General features: G+C 47.2%; 1 protein-coding gene across 2 annotated transcripts in view; it reads right to left on the reverse strand.

The window, feature by feature from the left end:
* EEF2K (eukaryotic elongation factor 2 kinase) overlaps window positions 1–21,908 on the reverse strand; it is a 67,086-nt gene that overhangs the window by 6,347 nt on the left and 38,831 nt on the right. The window contains exons 7-16 of one of the 2 annotated variants that reach the window (XM_008061769.1): window positions 18,243–18,392; window positions 17,709–17,841; window positions 17,338–17,465; window positions 16,473–16,671; window positions 15,355–15,422; window positions 14,343–14,420; window positions 13,369–13,431; window positions 10,335–10,469; window positions 9,982–10,170; window positions 1,953–2,077 (exon numbers count right to left, since the gene is read on the reverse strand). In XM_008061769.1, coding sequence (XP_008059960.1) covers window positions 1,953–2,077; window positions 9,982–10,170; window positions 10,335–10,469; window positions 13,369–13,431; window positions 14,343–14,420; window positions 15,355–15,422; window positions 16,473–16,671; window positions 17,338–17,465; window positions 17,709–17,841; window positions 18,243–18,392 — 1,268 coding nt within the window. The remainder of the gene's footprint in view (window positions 1–1,952; window positions 2,078–9,981; window positions 10,171–10,334; window positions 10,470–13,368; window positions 13,432–14,342; window positions 14,421–15,354; window positions 15,423–16,472; window positions 16,672–17,337; window positions 17,466–17,708; window positions 17,842–18,242; window positions 18,393–21,908) is intronic. The other variant, XM_008061768.1, reaches the window with a different exon arrangement.

Raw genomic sequence — 21,908 nt, forward strand, 5'->3', positions numbered from 1 at the left:
GGAAGGATCGCCGGAGCCCAGCAGGTCGAGATTACAGTGGCCGGGAGCGGCCACTGCACTCCAGTCTGGGTGACAGGGTAAGACTCCAACTCAAAAAAAAATAAAAAAAAAAGAAAACACCTCTGTTCTGGCTTCGCTGCTTACTAGGTATTTGGCCATGGGCAAGTCCTTTTACTTCTCAGAACTACAGTTTAGTCATTCATGAAATGGGGCCAAAAGTATCTGCCCTGTCTGTCTCAAAGAGATGCGCTGTTTCATTCATTCAAACAGTGAGCCAGGTCCTGTGTTAGTCACTGAGACTATGGACACATAGGAGATTCAATGCCTGTTCTCAATAAAATAAAATCACATGATGAAAGTTCTGTCCAAATATAAGGGTGCAGGCTGGGCATGGTGATTCACACCTATACTCCTAGCACTTTGGGGGGCAGAAGCGAGAGGACTGCCTGTGACCAGGAGTTTGAGACCAGCCTGGGTAATATAGTGAGACCTTGTCTCTAACAAAAAATTTTTTAAAAATTAGCTGGGCATGGTGGCACCTGTCTCTAGTCCCAGTTACTCAGGAGGCTGAGGTGAAAGGAATGCCTGAGCCCAGGAGGTAGAGGTGAGCTGTGATCACACTGCTGCACTCCAGCGTGAGCGACAAAGTGCGACTCTGACTCGAGGGGAAAAACAGCATTCCTGTTACATAGTAGGTGTATAATAAATCTTGGGGCTGCATGATAAGCAATACAGACAGGCTATCATGTGTCCAGAAATATTTAACCTTGAGAGCTTGATATGATACAGCCATGGTCCTGACTTTCCTCCAAAACCCATGAGGGAGATGAGATCCTGAGACCAAAAAGGAGGGAAGTGCCAAGGTGCTCCAAACCTGGAGGTCTAGATGACAGATATGCCTATCCTGTTCCCTTCCAGAAAGCCACAGGAGGCTCCTGAGAACAGAGTGGCAGTAGCTGACTTCCAGTGGGAACAGAGGGTGAGCAATGGATCCCATTATGAGTTCAATTTCCCTAACCGACCTCTGCCCCTGGACTTCTGGGATCTCCCACTGGCCAAGCCAAAGGCTCAGATGAAGCTAGTTTGCCCTCAACCCCCTCAATTAGACACAAGCCCTGGTGTCTCAGTCTGAAGGATAAATGAAAAGGGTTGACACCTGCTGAGCCAGAGCTTTCAGAAGTCTCAAAGCCACTGGAGAAGACTCACGCTGAAGTTTGCCTCCTTACCTCCCCCTCCCTCTTGTAAGTGAAAAATAATACAAATAAAAACGAGGCTGGGTGTGATGGCTCACGTCTCTAATCCCCGCACTTTGGGAGGCAGAGGTGGAAGGATCACTTGAGCCCAGAAGACCAGACTGAGCAACATAGTAAAACCTCGTCTCTACAAAAAAATCAAAAAATTAGCTAGGTGTGGTGCCCTGCAATCTTAGCTACTCGGGAGGCTGAGGAAGAAAGACTGCCTGAGTTCAGGAAGTGAGCCATGATTGTGCCACTGTACTCCATCCAACCTAGGCCACAGAGACCCAGACTCAAAAAAAAAAAAGAAAAAAGTAGAAAAATCAATTAAAATCACCCATAATCCTAACATCTAGGGACAACCACTCTGATCCTGATGCTGAGTATCCTTTCAGATTTTTTTTCCCTTAGACAAATCCTTACATAAACAAACTGGCTGCCATGTATCAGGTACTTTATAGGCCAGGCACTTTGAGAGTTACAGGCATCATCCCATCTAACCCTTATGCAACAACCCTAGGATATAGGTGCTATGATTACTCTCAGTTCACAAAATGAAGAAACTGAAGTCAGACAGGTAAAAATAACTTGCCCACCATCACTGGACTGGTAATGCAGGAACTTAGACCAGATCCCAGGTCTGTCCTGACACTGGAGGGCAAGCGCTCACCTGCGCCCAGGTTCCCACCAGCTTCACCTAAGCAATAGCTGCAGTACCTGTCTGGGCTGAGGTTCTGACCGGTGTCAAAAGCTCGGGCCACTAGGATCATGGACTGTCTGTCACCAGCTTCAGCAGCCTTCAATAAGTAATCAAATCCTTTTGTTTTATTCTCATCCGTCTCCTGTCAATACAAACCAAAGAGGGAGAAAGAAAAGCAAATGAGGCTTGCATAGTGGGGTCTGCCAAGATCTCCTGTTCTTGAATTATCTTGGTGTTTCTTGAATTATCTTGAGAGCTCTGGGCTGGGCTGCTGTAGAAATACATGTCAGTGACTTTACAGTATACTCACAGAATTGTGCAACCATCACTACAGTCGATTTCAGAATACTTTCACCAATCCAATCCAAAAAGAAATCCCATACCCCCTTAACTATCAATCTCTTCCACCCTTTGTCTCCCGATCTTGCCCTAGGCAACAAGTCTACTTTCTGTCTCCATGGATTGCCTATTCTGGACATTTCATATACACAGAATCACATGGTATATATATCTTTTGTGACTGGCATCTTTCACGTAGCATGATGCCTTCAAGGTGTATCCACATTGTAGCATGTATCAGAACTTCATTTCTTTTTATGATCAAATAATCGTTGTATGGATATATCACATTTTATTTATCCATTCATCCATGGATAGACATTTGGGTTGTTTCTACTTTTTGGGCTATTATGAATAATGCTGCTATGAACATTCATGTGCAAGTTTTTGTGTGAATGTGTTTTTATTCTTTGGGGTATATAGCTACGAGCAGAATTGTTGGGTCACATGTAACTCTGTGTTTATTTAGCCTTTTGAGGAGCTTCCTGCCTGTTTTCCTCAATGGCTGCACCATTGCACATTCCCACCAGCACTGTAGGAGGGTTCCTGCTTCCATTCGGCTCCCCCACAATCCACCGTACAGCAGCCAGAGAGATGCTTTTAAAACCCAAGTCAGGTCACCTTACTCTCTCAAATCTGCTCCAGGCTTCTTATCTCAGAGACAAATTCTAAGCTCTCATATTTTCCTGTGAGGCCCTTTTCAAGATGTGTGCCAGAGGCTACCAGTTGTCCCCCACATCCATTCTCCCCCACCATGTTTTTACCAGGCATATGGTTGACCAGTTAAAGTCTATATTTCCCAGACTCCCTTGCAGCCAGAGCCTATGCCCTAATACAAGAGGCCTACCCAATCACTCTTAATCACATTCCCTGTCATATTTTATCCCTAGCACTTTACAACAATGTTTGGCACAGGAAGTGCTCAACAAGGGCTAACTACTTTTAATTCTATTAGGAATATTTTATTTACTATAAAATAAATATTTTATTTTATTTGTCTGTATAATGATCCTTTTCCATCTGAAAAGTTTGCTCCACGAGGGCCAGATTTTGTCTATCTTATTCATGGTTGTGAATAAGAACCTAGGATGGTGCTGAGTGTAGGAAATGTTCAAAATGTATGTGCTGTAGGAATGCCTGCCTTGGCAAGACGACAGAGTAAGGCCCAGACAATGGGAGCATTGAGGGAAGAGGGAAAGGGGCTTTCTACAGTGCATAGTGGCCTCTCAGACATGTAGCATCACATTCTTTGCTATGCCATAAGCCTGGCACAAACACAGCTCACTTCCTGCCTGCCTGCCTTGTCCTAACCACACCTTTCTATGCAACCACACTCCTGCTAGGGGAACCTGCCAGAGTCTGTACCCCTAGAGAAAGGTCGTTGGGGTGCCTACAGAGAAGAAAGCTGAACTTGCTTCTTTTTTTCTTTTTTTTGAGTTGGAGTCTCACTCTGTCATCCAGGCTGGAGTGCAGTGGCACATTCATCGCCACCGCAGCCTCAACCTGCTGGGCTCAGGCGATCCTTCCACCCTCAGCCTTCCAGTAGCTGAAACTATAGGCACGTGGCCACCACACCCAGCTATTTTTTTGATTTATTGTAGAGATGAGGTCTCAGCCAAGTTGCCTAGGCTGGTCTCGAACCCATGGGCTCAGGCAATCCTCTCACCTCAGCCTCCCAAAGTGCTGAAATTATAGGTGTGCGCCACCACGCCCAGCTGAACTTGCTTCTTAATCCCCTTACAAAGTTGCTAGGGAGCAGCTGGTGTAAACAGCCTGTGATTGCAAGGAGAGTTATCAAAGAGTATCAGAGAGACAGGATTCCCCACAGTTTCCACCCCGCTCCTGTCATCTTGGGCCCTATCACTCCTTTATTCAGGCCTCAAATACTCCTGAGTGTCCTCTCTGTACCAGGCTTTGTGGTGGATGCTGGGACAGGCTGGATGCAGCAGTGTGTGGAAGTTAGCTCATACATGGTCACAAGAACAGAACTGCCAGGTATGGTGGCTCACGCCTGCAGTGCCAGCACTTTGGGAGGTAGAGGCAAGTGGATTGCCTAAGCCCAGGGGTTCGAGACCAGCCTGGGCAACTTGGCAAGACCTTGTCTCTACAAAAAATACAAACATTAGCCAGGTGTAGTGGTGTGTGCCTGTAGTTCCAGCTACTTGTAAGTCTGAGGTAGAAGGATTGCCTGAGCCCAGCAGGTCAAGGCTGCGGTAGTCATGAGTATGCCATTGCACTCCACCCTGGGTGATAGAGTAAGACCTTGTCTCCACAGACTTAAATGTTCAAAATTTTAGCAAGTTATAAAACTCAGCCATTAATAAAAATTAAGTCATATAAACTTACCGTGAGATAAATTATATTAAAAACAAAGGTAGCCGGGCTCGGTGGCTCAGCCTGTAATCCCACGCCTTTGGGAGGCTGAGGTGAGTGGATTGCCTGAGCCCGCGGGTTCGAGACCTGCCTGGGCAGGCGAGACCTCATCTCTACAATAAATCAAAAAATTAGCCGGGCATGGTAGCGTGCGCCTGTAATTCCGGCTACTCGGAAGGCTGAGGTGGAAGGATCGCTGGGGCCCAGCAGGTCGAGGCTGCGGTGGCCGGGAGCGGCCACTGCACTCCAGTCTGGGCGACAGAGTGAGACTCCAACTCAATAAATAAATAAATAAAGTAAAAAATAAAAACAAAGGTAACACAGGCACAAAGGCAGTAACAATAGATGCTGGGCACTGCTAAAGGAGGAGGGAGAGGGGATAAGGGCACGCAACCACCCACTACGGGGCAGGGAGGGTTAACTTGAAGCCCAGACTTTGCCTTCATGTAATATATTTATGTAGCAAATACTCACATGTACCCAAACTCTAAAACTTAAAAAAAGTAATACATACTCAAAACTCATCACTTCCTAATTATTTTTACTACTATTTACTATTATTTATGCCTTTGAAGTCACTTATTGTGCGTTTCTTAACCTTGGCTCCATGAACATTTTGGACCAGATAAATTCTTCCTTTTGGGGGGGCTGTCCTGCTGTTTGTATGTGTAGCTGAACTCTTGCCCTCTCTCTGTAGAATACCAGTGCCACCTCACTAGTTGTGACAATCAAAAACATCTCCAGATGTTGCTAAATGTCCCCTAGGAAGGAAGCAAAACCCCTGGTGAAGAACCATTGGTCTCCTGAATCTGCATGGTGGAAATACAGTATAATGGTGTGCTACCACACATTCTTCCAACTTGGTGTTCAGCGATGTCATACTGGTATTGAAACTGGCTGCAAAAGCCAGGCGTGGTGGCTCATGCTTGTAATCCTAGCACTTTGGGAGGCGAAGGCAAGAGGATTGTCTAAGCCCAAGGATTCAAGACCAGCCTTGGCAACTTGACGAGATCTCATCTCTACAACAAACAAAAAAAGTAAAATTAGTTGGGCATGGTGGTGCACACCTGTGGTTTCAGCTACCTGTAAGGCTGAGGCAGAAGGATCACCTGAACCCAGCAAGTTGAGGCTGTGGTAGTCGTGAGCATGCTACTGCACTCCAGCCTAGGCAACAGAGTGAGACTCTGACTCAAAAAAAAAAAAAAAAAAAAACTGGCCACAATAGGAGCACTTACCCCATAGAACGCAGACAATACTACAAAACAAGGTTCAATTTATTTGATTTTTGATTGCCTAAACTTGAGAAAGGGATGGAACACATACAAATGCTGTGTATTAAGCTTACATGTGGGTCATGCCTGTAGCTATTCTATTGTGACTAGCAATGGAAATCAAGCAAATATGCTTCCAGGAATTTTTTTTTTTTTTTGAGTCGGAATCTCACTCTGTCATCCAGGCTGGAGTGCAGTGGCACACTCACGGCCACCGCAGCCTCAACCTGCTAGGCTCAGGCAATCCTTCTGCTTCCAAGTAGCTGGAACCACAAGTGTGTGCCACCATACCCAGCTAATTTTTTATTTATTGTAGAGATGAGGTCTCACCATGTTGCTCAGGCTGGTATCGAACTCGAGTCAGGCAATCCTTTTGCCTCCACCTCCCACAGTGCTGGGATTACAGGTGTGAGCCACCGCGCCCAGTCTTGCTTCCAGTATTTAAAGCTACTATCTTATTTAGGAAAGGTGCTCACATCAGAGGCAAGTGAAGCTCCAGTTCTAACATAGGTCTTTGTTATCTCACTTTCATCTTACTCACTTATGTCAGAACTACACTTCTCCACCAATTGCAACCATAGATTGCTATGGATACAACAGTTTGCAAAAATCAGTGAAAGTATTATGTGAGAATCAATTGACTATATGGAATTTGCAATAAAGGGTATTTTTTATTGTTATTTGTAAACTGTATGCTACATTTTTTTTTTTAAAGAGACAGCATCTCAGGCCAGGCATGGTAACTCACGCCTATAATCCCAACATTTCGGGAGGTTCAGAAGAGAGAATCACTTGAGGCCACGAGTTTAAGATCAGTCTGGGCAACAGAGAAAGACCCTATCTCACCAAAAAAAAAAAAAAAAAAAGGGTCTCACTCTGTCTGTCACCCAGGCTGGTGTGATCATAACTCACTGCAGTCTCAAGCTCCTGGACTCAGGCGATCCTCCCACCTCAGTCTCCTGAGTAGGTAGGACCACAGGCATAAGTCACACCAAGCCACTACATATTTTTTGTATCAGCAAAACTTACAATATATTTACATATATAAATATATATTTTCCCTCCCCACCCTATAGAGCCAATTGTTAAATGTTTACTAGCATACAACCAGCTAAATATCCTGCCCTCAAGAATCATAAAGACACAAGAGAGAAAAAAGTAAAAAAAAATCTTTTTCAACTAAGCCTGCTCTCCATAATCTAAAACAGGAAATAAAAAATGCTGTGGGTGATTCCTTATCCACAAGTAAAATGGTAGACCATAGGAAACTGCCAATATCTACCGCTCATAACCTTCAAAAATGGCAGTTTCGTGAGGTTCAATCTAATGTATACAAGGCTAGTCACTGCAGCAGTTTTTGTGATAGTAAAAGAATGGAACCAACCTCAAGTGTCCATCAATAGGGCACAAGTCAGGCCGGGCTCGGTGGCTCAGCCTGTAATCCCAGCACTTTGGGAGCCCGCAGGCTTGAGAACTGTCTGGGCAACTTGGTGAGACCTCGTCTCTACAATAAATAAAAAACTGGCCAGGTGTGGTAGCACGCGCCTGTAGTTCCAGCTACCTGGAAGGCTGAGGCGGAAGGATCACCAGAGCCCAGCAGGTTGATGCTGGGGTGACTGTGAGCATGCCACTGCACTCCAGTCTGGGTGACAGAGTGAAACTCCAACTCAAAAAAAAAAAAAGTAGGGCCCAAGTTTAATAAAGTATGTCTCATTCATATAATCCAACTGTCAAAAAGAATTAGGAAGCTTTCTCTATACTACTGACACAGAATGTCAAGGGACAGCACACTGCTAAGTGAGAAAAGCAAGATTCAGGCTGGGCACAGTGGCCCATACCTGTAATCCCAGCACTTTGGGAGGCTGAGGTGAGAGGACTGCCTAAGACCAGGGGTTCAAGACCAGCCTGGGCAACTTGGTGAGACCTCATCTCTACAATAAATCTAGAAAAATTAGCTAGGTGTGGTGGCGCATGCCTGTAGTTCCAACTACTTGGAAGGCTGAGGGCAGAAGGATCGCTGAGCCCAGGAGGTCAAGACTATGGTGGCCATGAGCATGCTACTGCACTCCAGCCTAGGCGACAGAGTGACTTTGACTCAAAATAAAAAAAAAGAAAAGAAAAGCAAGTTTCCAGGAAAGTGTGTGTAGTCTGCTAATTTTGGAGGAAAAAAGAGTGAAAATAAGAATCTATTTCATATTTTCATATGGAAACTGTATACTGAGCTAAACAATATCCTCCAAATATTCATGTCTACCCAGAACTTCAGAACGATATCTGATTTGGAAATAAGGTCTTTGCAGATATAATTAGTTATGTTAAGATGAAGTCAGCTGGGCTCGGTGGCTCAGCCTGTAATCCTGCGCTTTGGGAGGCTGAGGTGAGTGGATTGCCTGAACCCGCGGGTTTGAGACCTGCCTGGGCAACTTAGCGAGACCTCATCTCTACAATAAATCAAAAAATCAGCCGGGCATGGTAGCACATGCCTGTAATTCCAGCTCCTTGGAAGGCTGAGGCAGAAGGATCGCTGGAGCCCAGCAGGTCAAGGCTGCGGTGGCCATGAGCATGCTACTGCACTCCAGTCTGGGCAACAGAGTGAGACTCCAACTCAAAAAAAAAAAAAAAAGATGAAGTCATACTGAATTTAGGTGGGCTCTAAATCCCAGATGACTGATTCCTTTATATGAGCAGGTGAAACACAGAGACAGAGACACACAGGGAAAAGGCCATATCTTGATAGAGACAGAGATTGGAGTGATCCAAGTCAAGGAATGTCAAAGATTGCCAGTAACCACCAGAAGCTGGATGAGACAGGAAGAATTCTCCCCTCAAGCCTTCAGAGGAAAGCATGGCCCTACTGATACCTTGATTTTGGACTTCTAACCTCTGGAACTGTGAGAGAATGAATTTCTGTTGTTATAAGCCACTGAGTTTCTGGCAATTTGCTAAGGAAGCTTTAGGAAACCAGTGCACTCTAGAATTATATATAAGCAACTAATAATAATGGTTACTTGTTATTTAGAGAATGAGAGGATGGGAAGAATATAGGAGGAAGATTTTTCACTGTAAACCTTTTTATATTAGACTTTTAAAAATCATATGAATGTATTACCTATTCAAAAAGTTAAATAAATAAAGGGCTTTGGAGTATCTTACCATTCCCTTCCAGTCTGAGATCTACCCACCCATTATGCCATGGCCAAGCCCACCGAGGAGGGCAGGTGCCTGGTGTTCATATTCAGCCCAGACTCACCCAGACACCTGTCCACATGATAAGGGAGATGGGAACGGATACTTTAGGAACATGCCCACCACAGGCCACTCAACTTCTGGAAAAACTGCATTCCCTGGGCCTTGCCAGATCCCATTCATTCAATTCTTTCCTCCCTCTGCCCGCAGGCCAGGGAAGGAAGGAAGAGCAGACCCAATACACAATTTCCCAACACATCCACATCCTGCTGCTTCAGATCTGGCCCACTCTTCTGCCTCAACTCCTGACTGTCTCGCGCCCCCCACTCTAGCTATACTGATGCACCTCCTGGCCTCTGATCTGCTGTCTCGTCTCTCATCTCTGGGCCTGATCACATGCTGTTTCCTCTGCCTGAACTGCTCACCTGCCCCACTCTGCCCACCTCACTCCATTGGGCCTTTAGGTCTAATGTAGATACCCTTCTAGCTGCTCATTTCATAAATATATACTGATCATCTACTGAGTGTCAGGCTGCTCCAGTCACTAGGGATACAGCAAGAACTGATTCCTCAAAGCCCTACTTAGGGCCCGTCCTCGTGTTTCCTCCAGTGTCTTCTGCTTCTCCCATCATCACACTATGTCATTATTGCCTAGGAACGTTGACTGTCACCTTCCACTCACTCTCCAAAGACAGAGATCCACTCTGTCAGTTTCAACTAACTTTGCAGGGCCTGCCCCCAAAGTCAATGCCCAGGATATTTTTATGGGATGCATAAATCCTGGGATGGGAGGCAAGTGAACGAATGACCTCCAGGATGGGAGTCAGGTCAATGACCAAGCCCCACCTCCACCCCCTGGATCTTGCCACACCCTCACCTTCAGAGAGACATCAGCCAGGATGTGATGGGGCAACTGGGCGTACATGAGTCCCAGGCCCACGATGGCCTCCAGTTCACCCAGGTCGGCCGCGTGCTCCAGATGGAAGACCGCAGACTCCCGGTCCCACTCCTCATCCTTCTCGCAGAAGCGTCCACCCTCGTGGTAGCGCACCATGGCCAGATGGACCTGCCACACAGACTATGGTGTCGGCTCGGCTGTCTGGGAAGCCAGAGCTGCACCCAAGGGCCACCCAGTCAGCCTGTAGGTGGAAGCGATTAGTAGAGGAGAGGCGTGAGCTGGGGGACTCTGGGTTAGTGCACAGTGGGCTCTAAAACGGGCATCACTGATACCTTCCCCAAAATGGACTTCCCGATTTTCTTTTCAAGGTCCAGAGCATTAAGCCTTTGCACTTCCAGGGCCACAGCCGAAGCCCTCGGCAGGTGGAGGCGGGAGGAGTTGAGGAGATTCCACTTCTCCACACAAACCTGGAGGGAGAGAACCAGCCAGAGAAGCGAGGGGCTGGGGGGGTGGACATGCTGTCACAGCTGTCAGCAGTCCCTACTATACAGGAGCCTGGCTGGCAAGAGAGTGGGAGAGCGAACCCTGACACTGTCAAATCTTATTGGGTACATTAGAGGAAAGCATAGCCCTGCTGTGGCTCCAATTTTTTTTTTTTTTTTTTTTTTGAGTCGGGGTTTCACTCTGTCACCCAGGTTGGAGTGCAGTGGCACAATCACAGCTCACCACAGCCTCAACCTCCTGGGCTCAGGAGATCCTTCTGCCTCAGCCTCCCAAGTAGCTAAGATGCAGATGTATGGCCACCATGCCCAGCTAATTTTTTGTATAGACGAGTATGTTGTCTAGTCTGGTCTTGAATTCCTAGGCTCAAGCAATCTTCCCACCTTGGCCTCTCAAAGTGCTGGAATTGCAGGTGTGAGCCACCATGCCTGTCCTAATGTAATCATTCAAATCCCACCAGCTCATAGGTGCTTAGAGACTGCAGCAATAGGACCCAACATCCAGCAAAATGGGCTGCAGCCGGTCAAGGAAGTAGTCCTTCCTCGTGTGTCAGCCCGGATTTGATTGGGGGGCGGTCAGACTCTAAGTCACCCCCTTTGCCAGTTCCCCATACAAGGCATTAGAAGAATCTGACTTCAGCCTTTCCAGCAAATCCACTTTGCTTGCCTGTGTGAATCCCCACAGTGACATAGGTGACATCAACAGGGTGCCTCAGGAAATGGGTTTAGGAAACACATCATTTCTCCCAGCCAAAGACTCCCTGTCCAGAATTTCTTACAGGAAAAAGACAGGCAGCTGTATGTACGCATGTGCATACCAAACATCCTGCAATGCACAGGGCAGCCCCTTACCAAAGAACAATCCATCCCAGAATGTCAAAGTACCTCGGCCTTGGTTGAACAACCCTGCTCCACTCTGAGGTGAGAACACCTCGACCTGGTCAAAAAATGCTACCTGGTAAATAATCAGTGTTCTGGGAGGATCAGAGTCAAGCCTGAAGGGATGGTCAGGAAAGGTTCCTGGAGGAGGTGCCACTGGGGTCCAGGCTTGGAGAGCAAATAGGATTTGAGGAAGAATGACCAGAGGGGGAGGAAGAACCTTGCAAAGGCTTGAAAGCAAGACTGTGAATCAGCTAGAAGAGTGGGTGGGGCCCATGGCTGGCCTCTCCCAGACCTGTTAGACACAGGAGTCTCATTTTATTACCCAGGCTGAAGGGCAGTGGCATGATCACAGCTCACTGCAGCCTTAGCTTCCTAGGTGAAGGAGATCCTCCTGCCTCAGCCTCCCAAGTAGCTGGGACTACAGGCACGTGCCACCATGCCTGGCTAATTTTTTAATTTTTTTGTCGGGACAAAGTCTGGCTATGTTGTCCAGACTTGGACTTCTGGGCTCAAGAAATTCTGCCTCGGCCTCCCAAAGTGCTAGGATTACAGGCATGAGCCACTGTGCCCAGCCTAGGAGAAACTGATTAATGCTGTAAGGCGCCTCCATGGAAGGCACTTTAAAATGTGAGCTGTAGCCGTTATGAGTCCCCTCCAGGACGGGCTGTCCTGCTCTTCCCTAATTGTCCCCATAACACCCTAGCATCCTGCTCAGGGCAGAGGCTCCAACAGCATTTGCCCAAAGTGTTACAGGCTGACATTTTGGTTATTAGAACAGTCATTTAGAAAAGATTTAAAACTTGTGTTCTTTTGTAGCTGAGTTGGGCTAATTGTAGAAGCCACTTGAATTTAAAGCGCACATCATCCTCCCCCCCCGCCAACTTCTCTCCTAGAACAGTCCTGGTAAACAGTTGGACAAGCCAGACCACCTAATAATTAGGAGAGCGGTCCAAGGCTGGCAAGAGTGTGTCTGAGAGTCTGGTGTGGGCATTACCCACCTCCCCTTCATCGGTGAATGCGAGGACATTGTACTGTTATAGGCCATGGCTCTGGGAGTAGGCGATTGTAACAATAATGTTTAAAATGATTTAAAGCTATCATTTTAAATGTTGCGACTTTCCCTTCTTTCCAAATGCTGCAATTGTCTGACCCTTCCTCTGAAAAATTGTTTATAAAAATGTAAATTCCAAAGCGTCATCTAAAATGTCAGCATGACCAGGAGACTTTGTGTCACATCTGTGGTCATGTATCAAAAACTGTTCATGTAAATCTTGAGTCATGCTAAAACTGCATTTAGGTTTCAAACTGGGGGTGGATGAAGGGCTATGAATTTTGGGTATAAATAGTGGAATAAATTTGTGCTGCTTTGAGCAGGTTTTTTTGGTAATAATGCCAACCTATCTCCCTATAACCTGGTTATAAAAATTAAATACTCCCACGCTAGGCATGGTCGCTCAAGCCTGTAATCCCAGCACTTTGGGAGGCAGAGGAGAGAGGATTGCCTGAGCTCAGGGGTTCAAGACCAGCCTGAGCAGCACAGTGAGACCTTGTCTCTACAATAAATAAAAAAATTAGCCGGGCATGGGGGCACATGCCTGTAGTTCCAGCAACTTGGAAGGCTGAGGCGGAAGGATTGCCTGAGCCCAGCAGGTCAGCCTCCCAAGTAGCTAGGGTGCTCCAGATGGAAGACCGCTGCCACTGCACTCCAGTCTGGGTGACAGAGTGAGACTCCGACTCAAAAAAAAAAAAATTAAACACTCTCTTTTCTCTCAGCTTCTGCCTCTCGACTTTGATTATGCGAAGGATAGCAGCTGGTTTCTGAGACTGGACCATAAAAAAGTGATTTGTTTCTTTGCAAAATTTTCCTTTAAGATGTGTATGAGGCAGATGAGCAGGCAGGAGTGACATGAGGGAGGAGAAACAGCAACAGGGCCTGGAGAAGGCAGGCAAGCAGCCATGACAAGGGTGCCGTGGGGAGCATTACCCGTCCAGAGCTGCCCAGGCTGTCTTCATCAGACTCGTACCTCCGATTACCATTTGAGTGGCCCTGAATGGAGGCAGAGAATACAGTGATCCAAAGAGCAAGTCTTCCTCTCCGCCCAGGAACCAGCCCAGCCCTCCTAGGTGATCCTCCTCCTGGGGAAATGGCCCCGCCCTCTCAGGTAAAGCTGGAGAACCCTTGTCTGCCAAGCAGAAAAGGATCCTGGGTCACAGGCAGGAATAACGTGCTGGTGCAACCCCTCTCCCTGTGTGAGCAGATGGGACTGACTCAAAGCCACAGGGTGACAGCACAAAGCCACTGGGGGAATGATACTGAGTCCTTTCTCTAGCTAAAGCTCCTAATGCATGTTTTGTTTGAGTCGGGGTCTCACTCTGCCACCCAGTTAGATTGCAGTGGTGCGACCATGCCTCACTGCACTGCAGCCTTGAACTCCTAGGCTCAAGTGATCCTCCTGCCTCGAGCCATTGGGATAACAGGCTGGTTTTTATTCACAGTCATAAAGCTGAGACCAGTGGTCTTCCAACAATATTGGCTTTGGTTTTAGCATCTGGTATGACTTCTAAATGGCTGACACTGCCTGAGGTTGCCCTCACCCAGATGCTGCTTGTGAGGTGCCTGAGGAAACCAACCTCCACGCTCCCCAGGTACTGCCAGGATCCTGTGCCTATGAGTTGGTTGAGCCTATTTCTGCTCAGAAACCAAAGATTCTGGTTTCCCCATAAGATTTGTTGGTCATTTTCAATCTCATATCTAAGCCTTCACTTTGCCCCTTATTGGTCCACATGATCCTGTATTTCATCTTCTCCCCTTTATCTAAAATAATCTTGTTTATGCATTTACTGGTTATCCTCTCAGGACCCACTCATATTCTCCCTCCAAGAGAGGGAGTTTTTATCCTCCTGGAGGATAAATGAGGCAACAGGAGACTCCAGTCTCATTTTCTGGGGGCTCCTTACGTGTTCTCGGGGTTCAGGGTCATCCAGCTCACCCCGCTTCTCACTGGGGTATCCGCTGTCCCCACTGTTCTCAGAGTCCTGTGGAGAGAAGATGGCCTTAGGGTCTCAGTGGTGCTCTGAGTACTAGGTGGTGGTGGCGACATTTGGGCATCCCAACCACTGGTTTTCTCTTTGTCCCATCACCTCATCTGCCATCCTCTTCCTGTTGCCCCTTGATGGTTGAGTGACATAAAGTAATGTCACTCAAGGGAGTGATATAAAGTAATGGTGAAGACCTTGGTCTCTGAAACCACCCTGCCTGCACTTGGATTCTGGCTCTGCTATTCACCAGCTGTGACCTTGGAGAGTTGCCTAACCTCTCTGAGCTTCAATGTCCTTAGCTATGGGACCTATCATTATGGCACCTGCATCAAAGTACTGTGAGGATGGAATGAGGTGTTACATTCTGAGATTGTGGATCACAGCAAGTGGTTCATTAAGAGTGACATACCCATTTCACAAGCAGCTTAAAGGCTGGTTTAAGGGCTTTGACTCATGGACAAAAAATACAGCTTTGGGAATATTTGCTACAACTAAGCCCTGAACTTAGTTGGGCATAGATCACTTGGGCATATTATTTTTATTCTCTGAGATCTGAGTTCTGTTCTGAGAGGGAATATGGTATAACTTAGACTCTCTAAAACTTCAGTTGTGTGCCAGTATCCAGACAACTGTCTATATAAATCTGAGCTGAGTCTGGCATCTGCTAGAAGGTCACATTGCTGCTGATTTGGAGTCTCTTTCTCTCTAACCATCTCTGGGAACCTCAATGGAAATACCTCTTCCCAGAGGAAAACTAGGCCTTGGGCGAGAGGCTGAGATTCATCTGCATCCCCACCCCATGCCTTCCTAGTGGTGCCTGGGCTGAGATTCCCACCTCTGATGCTGACGATTAACCCCAGGAGTGAGTCCACTCCTTCCACCCCTGCAGAGGGCTGGAGCCTACAGCCAGCCTCCCTCCTCCCATACTCACCCGGTGGTTGTCCAGATGGTCATGGTCTCTGGACGCCATGTTATCAAGGTCACCAAACACTGGCCAATCTGGGAAGGGAGAAGCAGACATAGTGTGCCAGTTCCACTGCTGGAACACACACAAGACCAACTTACGACTTAGAGCAGACCACACCTGCCACCAAACCTTTTTTTTTTTTTAAGTTTTAAAGAAGGGCACAGCCTACCATTTGCCAGCTACATGATTCTGAACATGCAGTGTCACCCCTGTGCATCCTCAGGTCACAATGCAGTTACCCTTGTAATGTGCTTATCACACGTTATGTGACACATTATGTGTCCGTTGATTCTTGCCCTAGACTATTCCAAAGGCCTTCCAGTGGAGACACCTAAAGTGCTTCTTTAGTGCTTGGTATTAAAAATTTTCCTCTCCTTCTCTGAGCAGGTTCCCCCTCAGACTTTCTCTGAATAAATGGAAACACCATCCTTCCAGTTCTTCAGGACTAAACCCTGGAGTCAGTCTTGCCTCCTCTCTTTCATGCAGGATCTCATTCACATAATCAGCAAACTCCATCACTTCAACTTCAGAAATAATGATTCCATTTTTCTTCTCTGACCTGTTAATATCATATTCGTAGCTTTTCTAACGCTAAACAACCCTTGTATTCTTGTGAAAACCCTATTTGACTATGACAGACTATTCTTTTAAGATATTGTTAGTTTTCATTAATGCCTTATTTAGAATCTTTGTGTTGTGTGTATACATATATATATATGTAAGTATATATGTGTGAGGTTAAAATACAGTTTTCTTTTCTGGTGTTTCGTCAAATCTTATTAAATTTTATACAAGAGTTTTTCTAGTTTTATAAAACACACTTTGTTTTCTACAATGGGGTTGTTTTTTCTACAATAGGATTACCTTGTTTTCCTCAAAAATAGGGGTTGATTTTATAGCATTTGAATAACCTGTGTCTTGAAAGTTCATTCAAATAACCCACCTTTAAAACCATCTGGGCCATGAACCTTTTTAGTTAGCATATCTGAATTTTCTAACGTACACAAAAGCCAGTTTAGCTCTGCTCTACCTGCTGCCTGTCTTTTCCAATGACAATGACCAGGGACCAAACCATCACTCACGGAGGTGGTCCAGTTTCTGGCTGTGTGGTGTGGCTGAAGACGGAGAGGAAGGGAGAGAGTCAAAGGTCATATCGCTCATGTCATCTCCAGAGTTCTCAGAAAGGCGACGGAGCAGTGGGGGCCGGCTCCCGGAGAGGGTCCTTACTCGAGGGCTCCCACACTTTTCCTCTGTCCCTCTCAAGATGGTCTTGGCTGATTGCTGGGGATATTCACAGGGAAACTCATGTCACACAGGCATCCTAAGGGGAATAAAGGGCTCTTCCTGTTGTTCTCTCAAACCCTGAAGCCTTTTCAGTCATGGCACCTATACATGCCTGCGTAAGGACTGATAGAAAAGTTAAAAAAAATCAGTAGGGGATTAACCCTAAGGTCTCCAGAATGGGAGTTCAGAGGATCTGCCAGCCAGCATCTCCTAAAATGCTACCCACACTTTTATAGGCCTAAGCTGGGGCAAGTATCTCACTCTTTGTCCAGAATCCCAAGCTGGTCTCTGCCAACATTCTCTTGTATCTGGTCCTTGTAGTAAAAGGGAGTGTGAGAGGGGCACTCATCTCAGTGAGGTGCCCAGAGAGCCATGTCTAAGTGCAGTCCAGTCATTTGTCAATACACCACACAAACACACACACCATACACCTTCTAATCATTTCTGCACATCTGTTCCCCTCACTCTGGTCAAAAATGGGGTCCAATTCAAGCAGGCAACAGCTACGCTATTATGGGGACACTCAGGAGGGCTTTGTGCCCTAAGTTGGGAGAGATGGATCATTCCAGGCCTGGTATTCCTCAAGTAAGCATTGCTGGACTTGGCAATCACCACACAGGGAAGCAGGGCTCAGGGTCTAGCGGGTTCACACTGGGCACCCACCAGCAGCTTGGTGTTCTGATTCACCGCGTCCCTCTCCCGTGGCGAGAGGTCGAAAGGAGCGAGGCCCATGCTCTCACAAATCCGGTTGCAGGCGTGAGAGTGGAAAAAGAGAGCCATTCCCCGGACACCTGCAGACAGAGAGGGGGTGTCTGGAGTGTTGCTTTGTTTTTGTGACGAGGTGGGGGCAGTGCCAGGCCCCATAAATATGGCCGGGGCAAGTATAAAACATGCTGAGCTGGGGCTGGGGTCAGACAGCCCAGGCTCCCATCTCCATGATCTTGCCTCAGCCTGCTTCCTTGAGTGTACAAAGAGCTTGGAGATTTTAGGGGGAGCGTGGTCTCCGTGGAAACTGGCCAGCTTTCCCCACCTACCTAAGTTGCCATCTCCGAAGTCAGTGCCCATCTCAGTGTGGATCTGTGGGTCAGTGTAGAGATCACCCACACCCTGGATGTCCACCACTATCAGTTGATGGCCGGAACGCTCAAACGTGAAGTGGCTGAAGGCCTATGGGGAACAGGAAGAAAAAGGAGGTTGCAAGAAACTTGGGTGTGAGCTGTGTAGACACTGGCCAGCCTCTGAGCTGGGAGGTTAAAATGCCCCAGTTCCACCCATGTCGGGAGGGTGTCTCCACAAGGAGCAGTTGTATAGAGGAAATGATAAAGGGAGGAGGTGTGTTCAATTTGGCAAAGTCCTGTGGCCATCTTAGGTGGGCTGATAGAAACTGGCATGAGGTGACGTATGTCCCAATACAGAATCTCCTACAGAATGCTCCAAGGGGCTCAAGGGTCTTCTGGGCATGTGGGAACCCATACCCTCAGGGACCCTTCTCTCTAGGGGCTGAGCCTGGCCAGGCTCCTACCTCAGCAGAGGGTGAAGGTGTGGCTAGAGCAACCCCGGGGCCTCACCTGGGGAGTCAGGCGGATGTTGTCGTCACGTACAAAGCCCGAGTTGGAGTTATACTTGATGTACTTGCCCTCGATGTAGTGCTCCAGGTGAAAGAGGGGCTTGTCTGGTCTGTCCTTCAGCTCAATGATACACATCTGCATGATGTCCACCTGATAGAAGGGGGGGTGGGGTCAGGCAGAAGGACAAGGCCCAGGCAGCACCTCCTCTGAAAAGCAGCAGGAAAAGGGTTGAGAGGAACCTGTCTGCCTGGGCTCAGATCCTGGCTTCATTACTTACTAGCTCCCAGTGGCAGGAACTGCTGATGGGCCCCAGAATCCATGCTCTCCTTTCCTTTTAGAATAAAACCCCCCATCACTCAGTTTTAATAGAATGTAGCATCATTACCTAGGGATGATATTGCTGAGCTTCCCTTGCAGCTAGATATGGTCATGTGACCATCCCTGGAAATGGGAAGGGAGCACTGTAATGACATCACTCTAGACTACCCTGTAAGGTGGACTCTGCCTGGGAGCCAGAGCTGACCACATGGTCCACGGCAAACCTGGGGGTATGGCAGAGCATCAAATCAGAAAGAACCAGGCCTCTGGATGGCTTCAAGGACAGGCACCAGTTTATCCTGAGTTGTCCACCAACATGAGACCTTTACACGAGTGAGAAAGAAACCATTCTGTGCCAGTGCCTATTTGTGGGTCTTTTTGCTAAGCAACTTAGTGTTTCCCTTACACTAATATTGTGAATTTGGGTAAGTTATTTCACCTCTCCGTGCCTCAGTTTCCTCATCTATTGAATGGGAATCTCACACTCAGCTTATGGATTAAATCTGTTGATGCAAGAATGAGCCAGGCAATAATAATTTTCTCATGTTATTATCAGTAGACACAAGTCTAGAGTAATATATGCAAATTTGTAAACAGTGGGTTCTCTCTCTGCAATGGGCCATTCTGGGGAACTACAACGTTTTTTACTGAATTTTTTTTTTTTACAAAGTATATGTTTAATTTTGTACACAGAAGAAAATCTATAGTGCCTATATAAAGTTGGTAGGAAGACCCATGACTCCAACTTGGCTCTCCTACCTGCTATGCAGGACTCAACCCCAGCACCCCTCCCTTTCAATGCCACCCACAACATGGGAGGAGCCGGGTCTGGGCTTTCCAAGGAAACAGCCATCCAGGGAGGGTGAGTCACCAGGCAGGAAGACAACAGCTGCAGAGGCAGGAGGGGCCCTGAGCTAACAACAGAGAATTTCTCCAAACATGGCCTCAGTTCTGAGAACCAGCCTGAGGGAAACGCAGGAAATGGTGGTTCTCAGAGGGTTTTCCCCCCAGATGCTGGCTCCATCCGTAGTAGAAAACTGGCAGCAGGGCCACCTGAGGGCTTCTGGGTAAGGGGCATAGGCACAGCTATGAATGGACAGCCATATCCTTCTCTAACAACTACCTCCTTCTCCCTCCCTTAATTCAACCACATTATTATTTAGTGAACACCTAGGCGCTAGGAAACAGTGGTGAATATAACAGATAAAAATCTCTGCCCTGGGGTGGGGGGAGGAGGACCTTAAATATTAACTAAGTGAACAATGCTTTTTCAGATAGCACTAACTACTCCAGAGAAAAGAGAACAAACCAGAATGATGTGGCAGAGGAAACTAGGGTGGAGGGGCTACTTCATTTAGAGTGGTCTGGGGTGGCTGAGGAGGTGACACAAAAGATGAGACTGGAATTATGAGAAGGAGTCAGTCATGCAGGCATTGTGGAGACAAGCGATACAGGCCAGGACACAGCTGGGGGAAAGGTCCTGAGGCAGGAACAAGCTTAGGAAGGAAGAGAAAGGAGACCAGGCCCGAGTGTAGTAAATTGTTGAGAAAGTCAAAGTCCCCCAAGGTAGAGACTGTGGTTTCTTGTGTTCACCTTAAGTGTGCTTAATCTATGCCCCAGCAAACAGCAGGTGCTCAATAAATTTTGCTGGTTGTCTGAGGCACCCAGGAGACCTTGCTTTGTACCTAGTAGATGCTCAAATTGTGAGAAAACTGAGCTGTGAATTTAAGCAGGGCAGAGGTTTGAGCAGTGCTTCCTCAAATGCCCAGAGGCAACAGGGAATTCACCTTGGCCTCTCACTCAACACCCTAGGGTCAAGTAAAGAAGTCAACCTGGCAGGGAGTTAGAAAGCCTGGATTTGAGCCCTGGCTCCATCCCTGCCTGGTGAGGCACATCAATTAAACTCTTAGAGCCCTGGGTTCCCCAAGGAGTAGATATGGTATCCACTCTTCCTTCCTACTTCTGCTTTTTCTTGGGAGACTTTCCTTCCCCAACCTCAGTCCCCATGGTCTAGGTGGTATACCTACATCCCTGGTTCTAAGGATGGGACTTGGCTCAGGCCTGCCTAATCTGCATATTCCCTCCCCTTGGTTACTGTGATTGGCTCAATGATAGATATCTGACCTAATCAGAGCCAATGAAACCCAGCTCTGAGACTTATATTGGAACTTCTGGGCAAACAAGTGTGGTCACTCCAACAAGGTTGCTGAGAAGACAGAGCTCCAGCCTGCAGCTGCTGGGGCCAACATGTCACAAATGGAGAAGCTGCCTGAGAGTGATGCCAGCACAGAAGAACACCCAGACCAGAGATGGGGGAAGATTCCTGACAACCACAGATTGGTCCTAGATCCAGCCATGCCTGTGGCCGGCATTATTTTTCATTATTTTACATGAGGTGATGAATTTCCTTTTAGGGTTAGCTAGTTTGAGTGGGTTTCTGTCATTTGCAAACAGAAATCCTGACTAATAGAGCCCATCTTTAAATAAGGATAAAAACATTCTGATCTCAGAGCTCTGTTTTTAGGAGTAAATAGCTCCCTGCATACAGAGTACTTGGCCTATCATGCTCTGTAAACAGTGGCTGTTATGGGCACTACTAGGAAGGTTAAGGAGGGACCCTGTGACCAGCCCTACCATTGTCCTCATTCCCAGACACTTGCCCAGCTGCCCTGTGAGGACTAAACCTCATCTTTGTTTCCTCTTATCCAAATTTCTGGCCGGGTGTGGTTGCTCATGCTTGTAATCCCAGCACTTTGGGAGGCAGAGGCGAAAGAATTGCCTGAGTTCAGGAGCTCAAGACCAGCCTGGGCAACATGGTAAGACCTCGTCTCTACAATAAATAAAAAGCCAGGCATGGTGTGTGCACTTGTACTCCCAGCTACTTGGAAGGCTGAGGCAGAAGGATCACTTGAGCCCAGCAGGTAAAGGCTGCAATGGCTGTGAGCATGCTACTGCACTCTAGCCTGGGCAACAAAATGAAACTCTGACTCAAAAAAAAAAAAAAAATCCTAACTAAGGGGCCTGAGGAGTCACTCACTGCCTGATAAGGACTCACCATATAGGGTCTTATGAACCTATTACCCTATATTCAAAAGTTTGTTTTCCAATCCGACTCTGGCACAACACCATGTAACAAAGAAGGAAATCAAGGTATTTTATGGCCCTGCAAGCCATTGCTTGGGAACTTTCAGACTCTGGGAACCCTGTTCACTTACCTATCCTCCATGAAGTCTGCCACATATAGGACTCATCTACATATCAACAAACCTGGAGTTTTCCACCCTCTTATCTTTTTTTTTTTTTTGAGTTGGAGTCTCACTCTGTCACCCAGACTGGAGTGCGGGGGCC

This window comes from Carlito syrichta, unplaced genomic scaffold (assembly GCF_000164805.1).
Source record: "Carlito syrichta isolate Samal-C Ts95f unplaced genomic scaffold, Tarsius_syrichta-2.0.1 Scaffold305573, whole genome shotgun sequence".
NCBI lineage: Eukaryota > Metazoa > Chordata > Mammalia > Primates > Tarsiidae > Carlito > Carlito syrichta.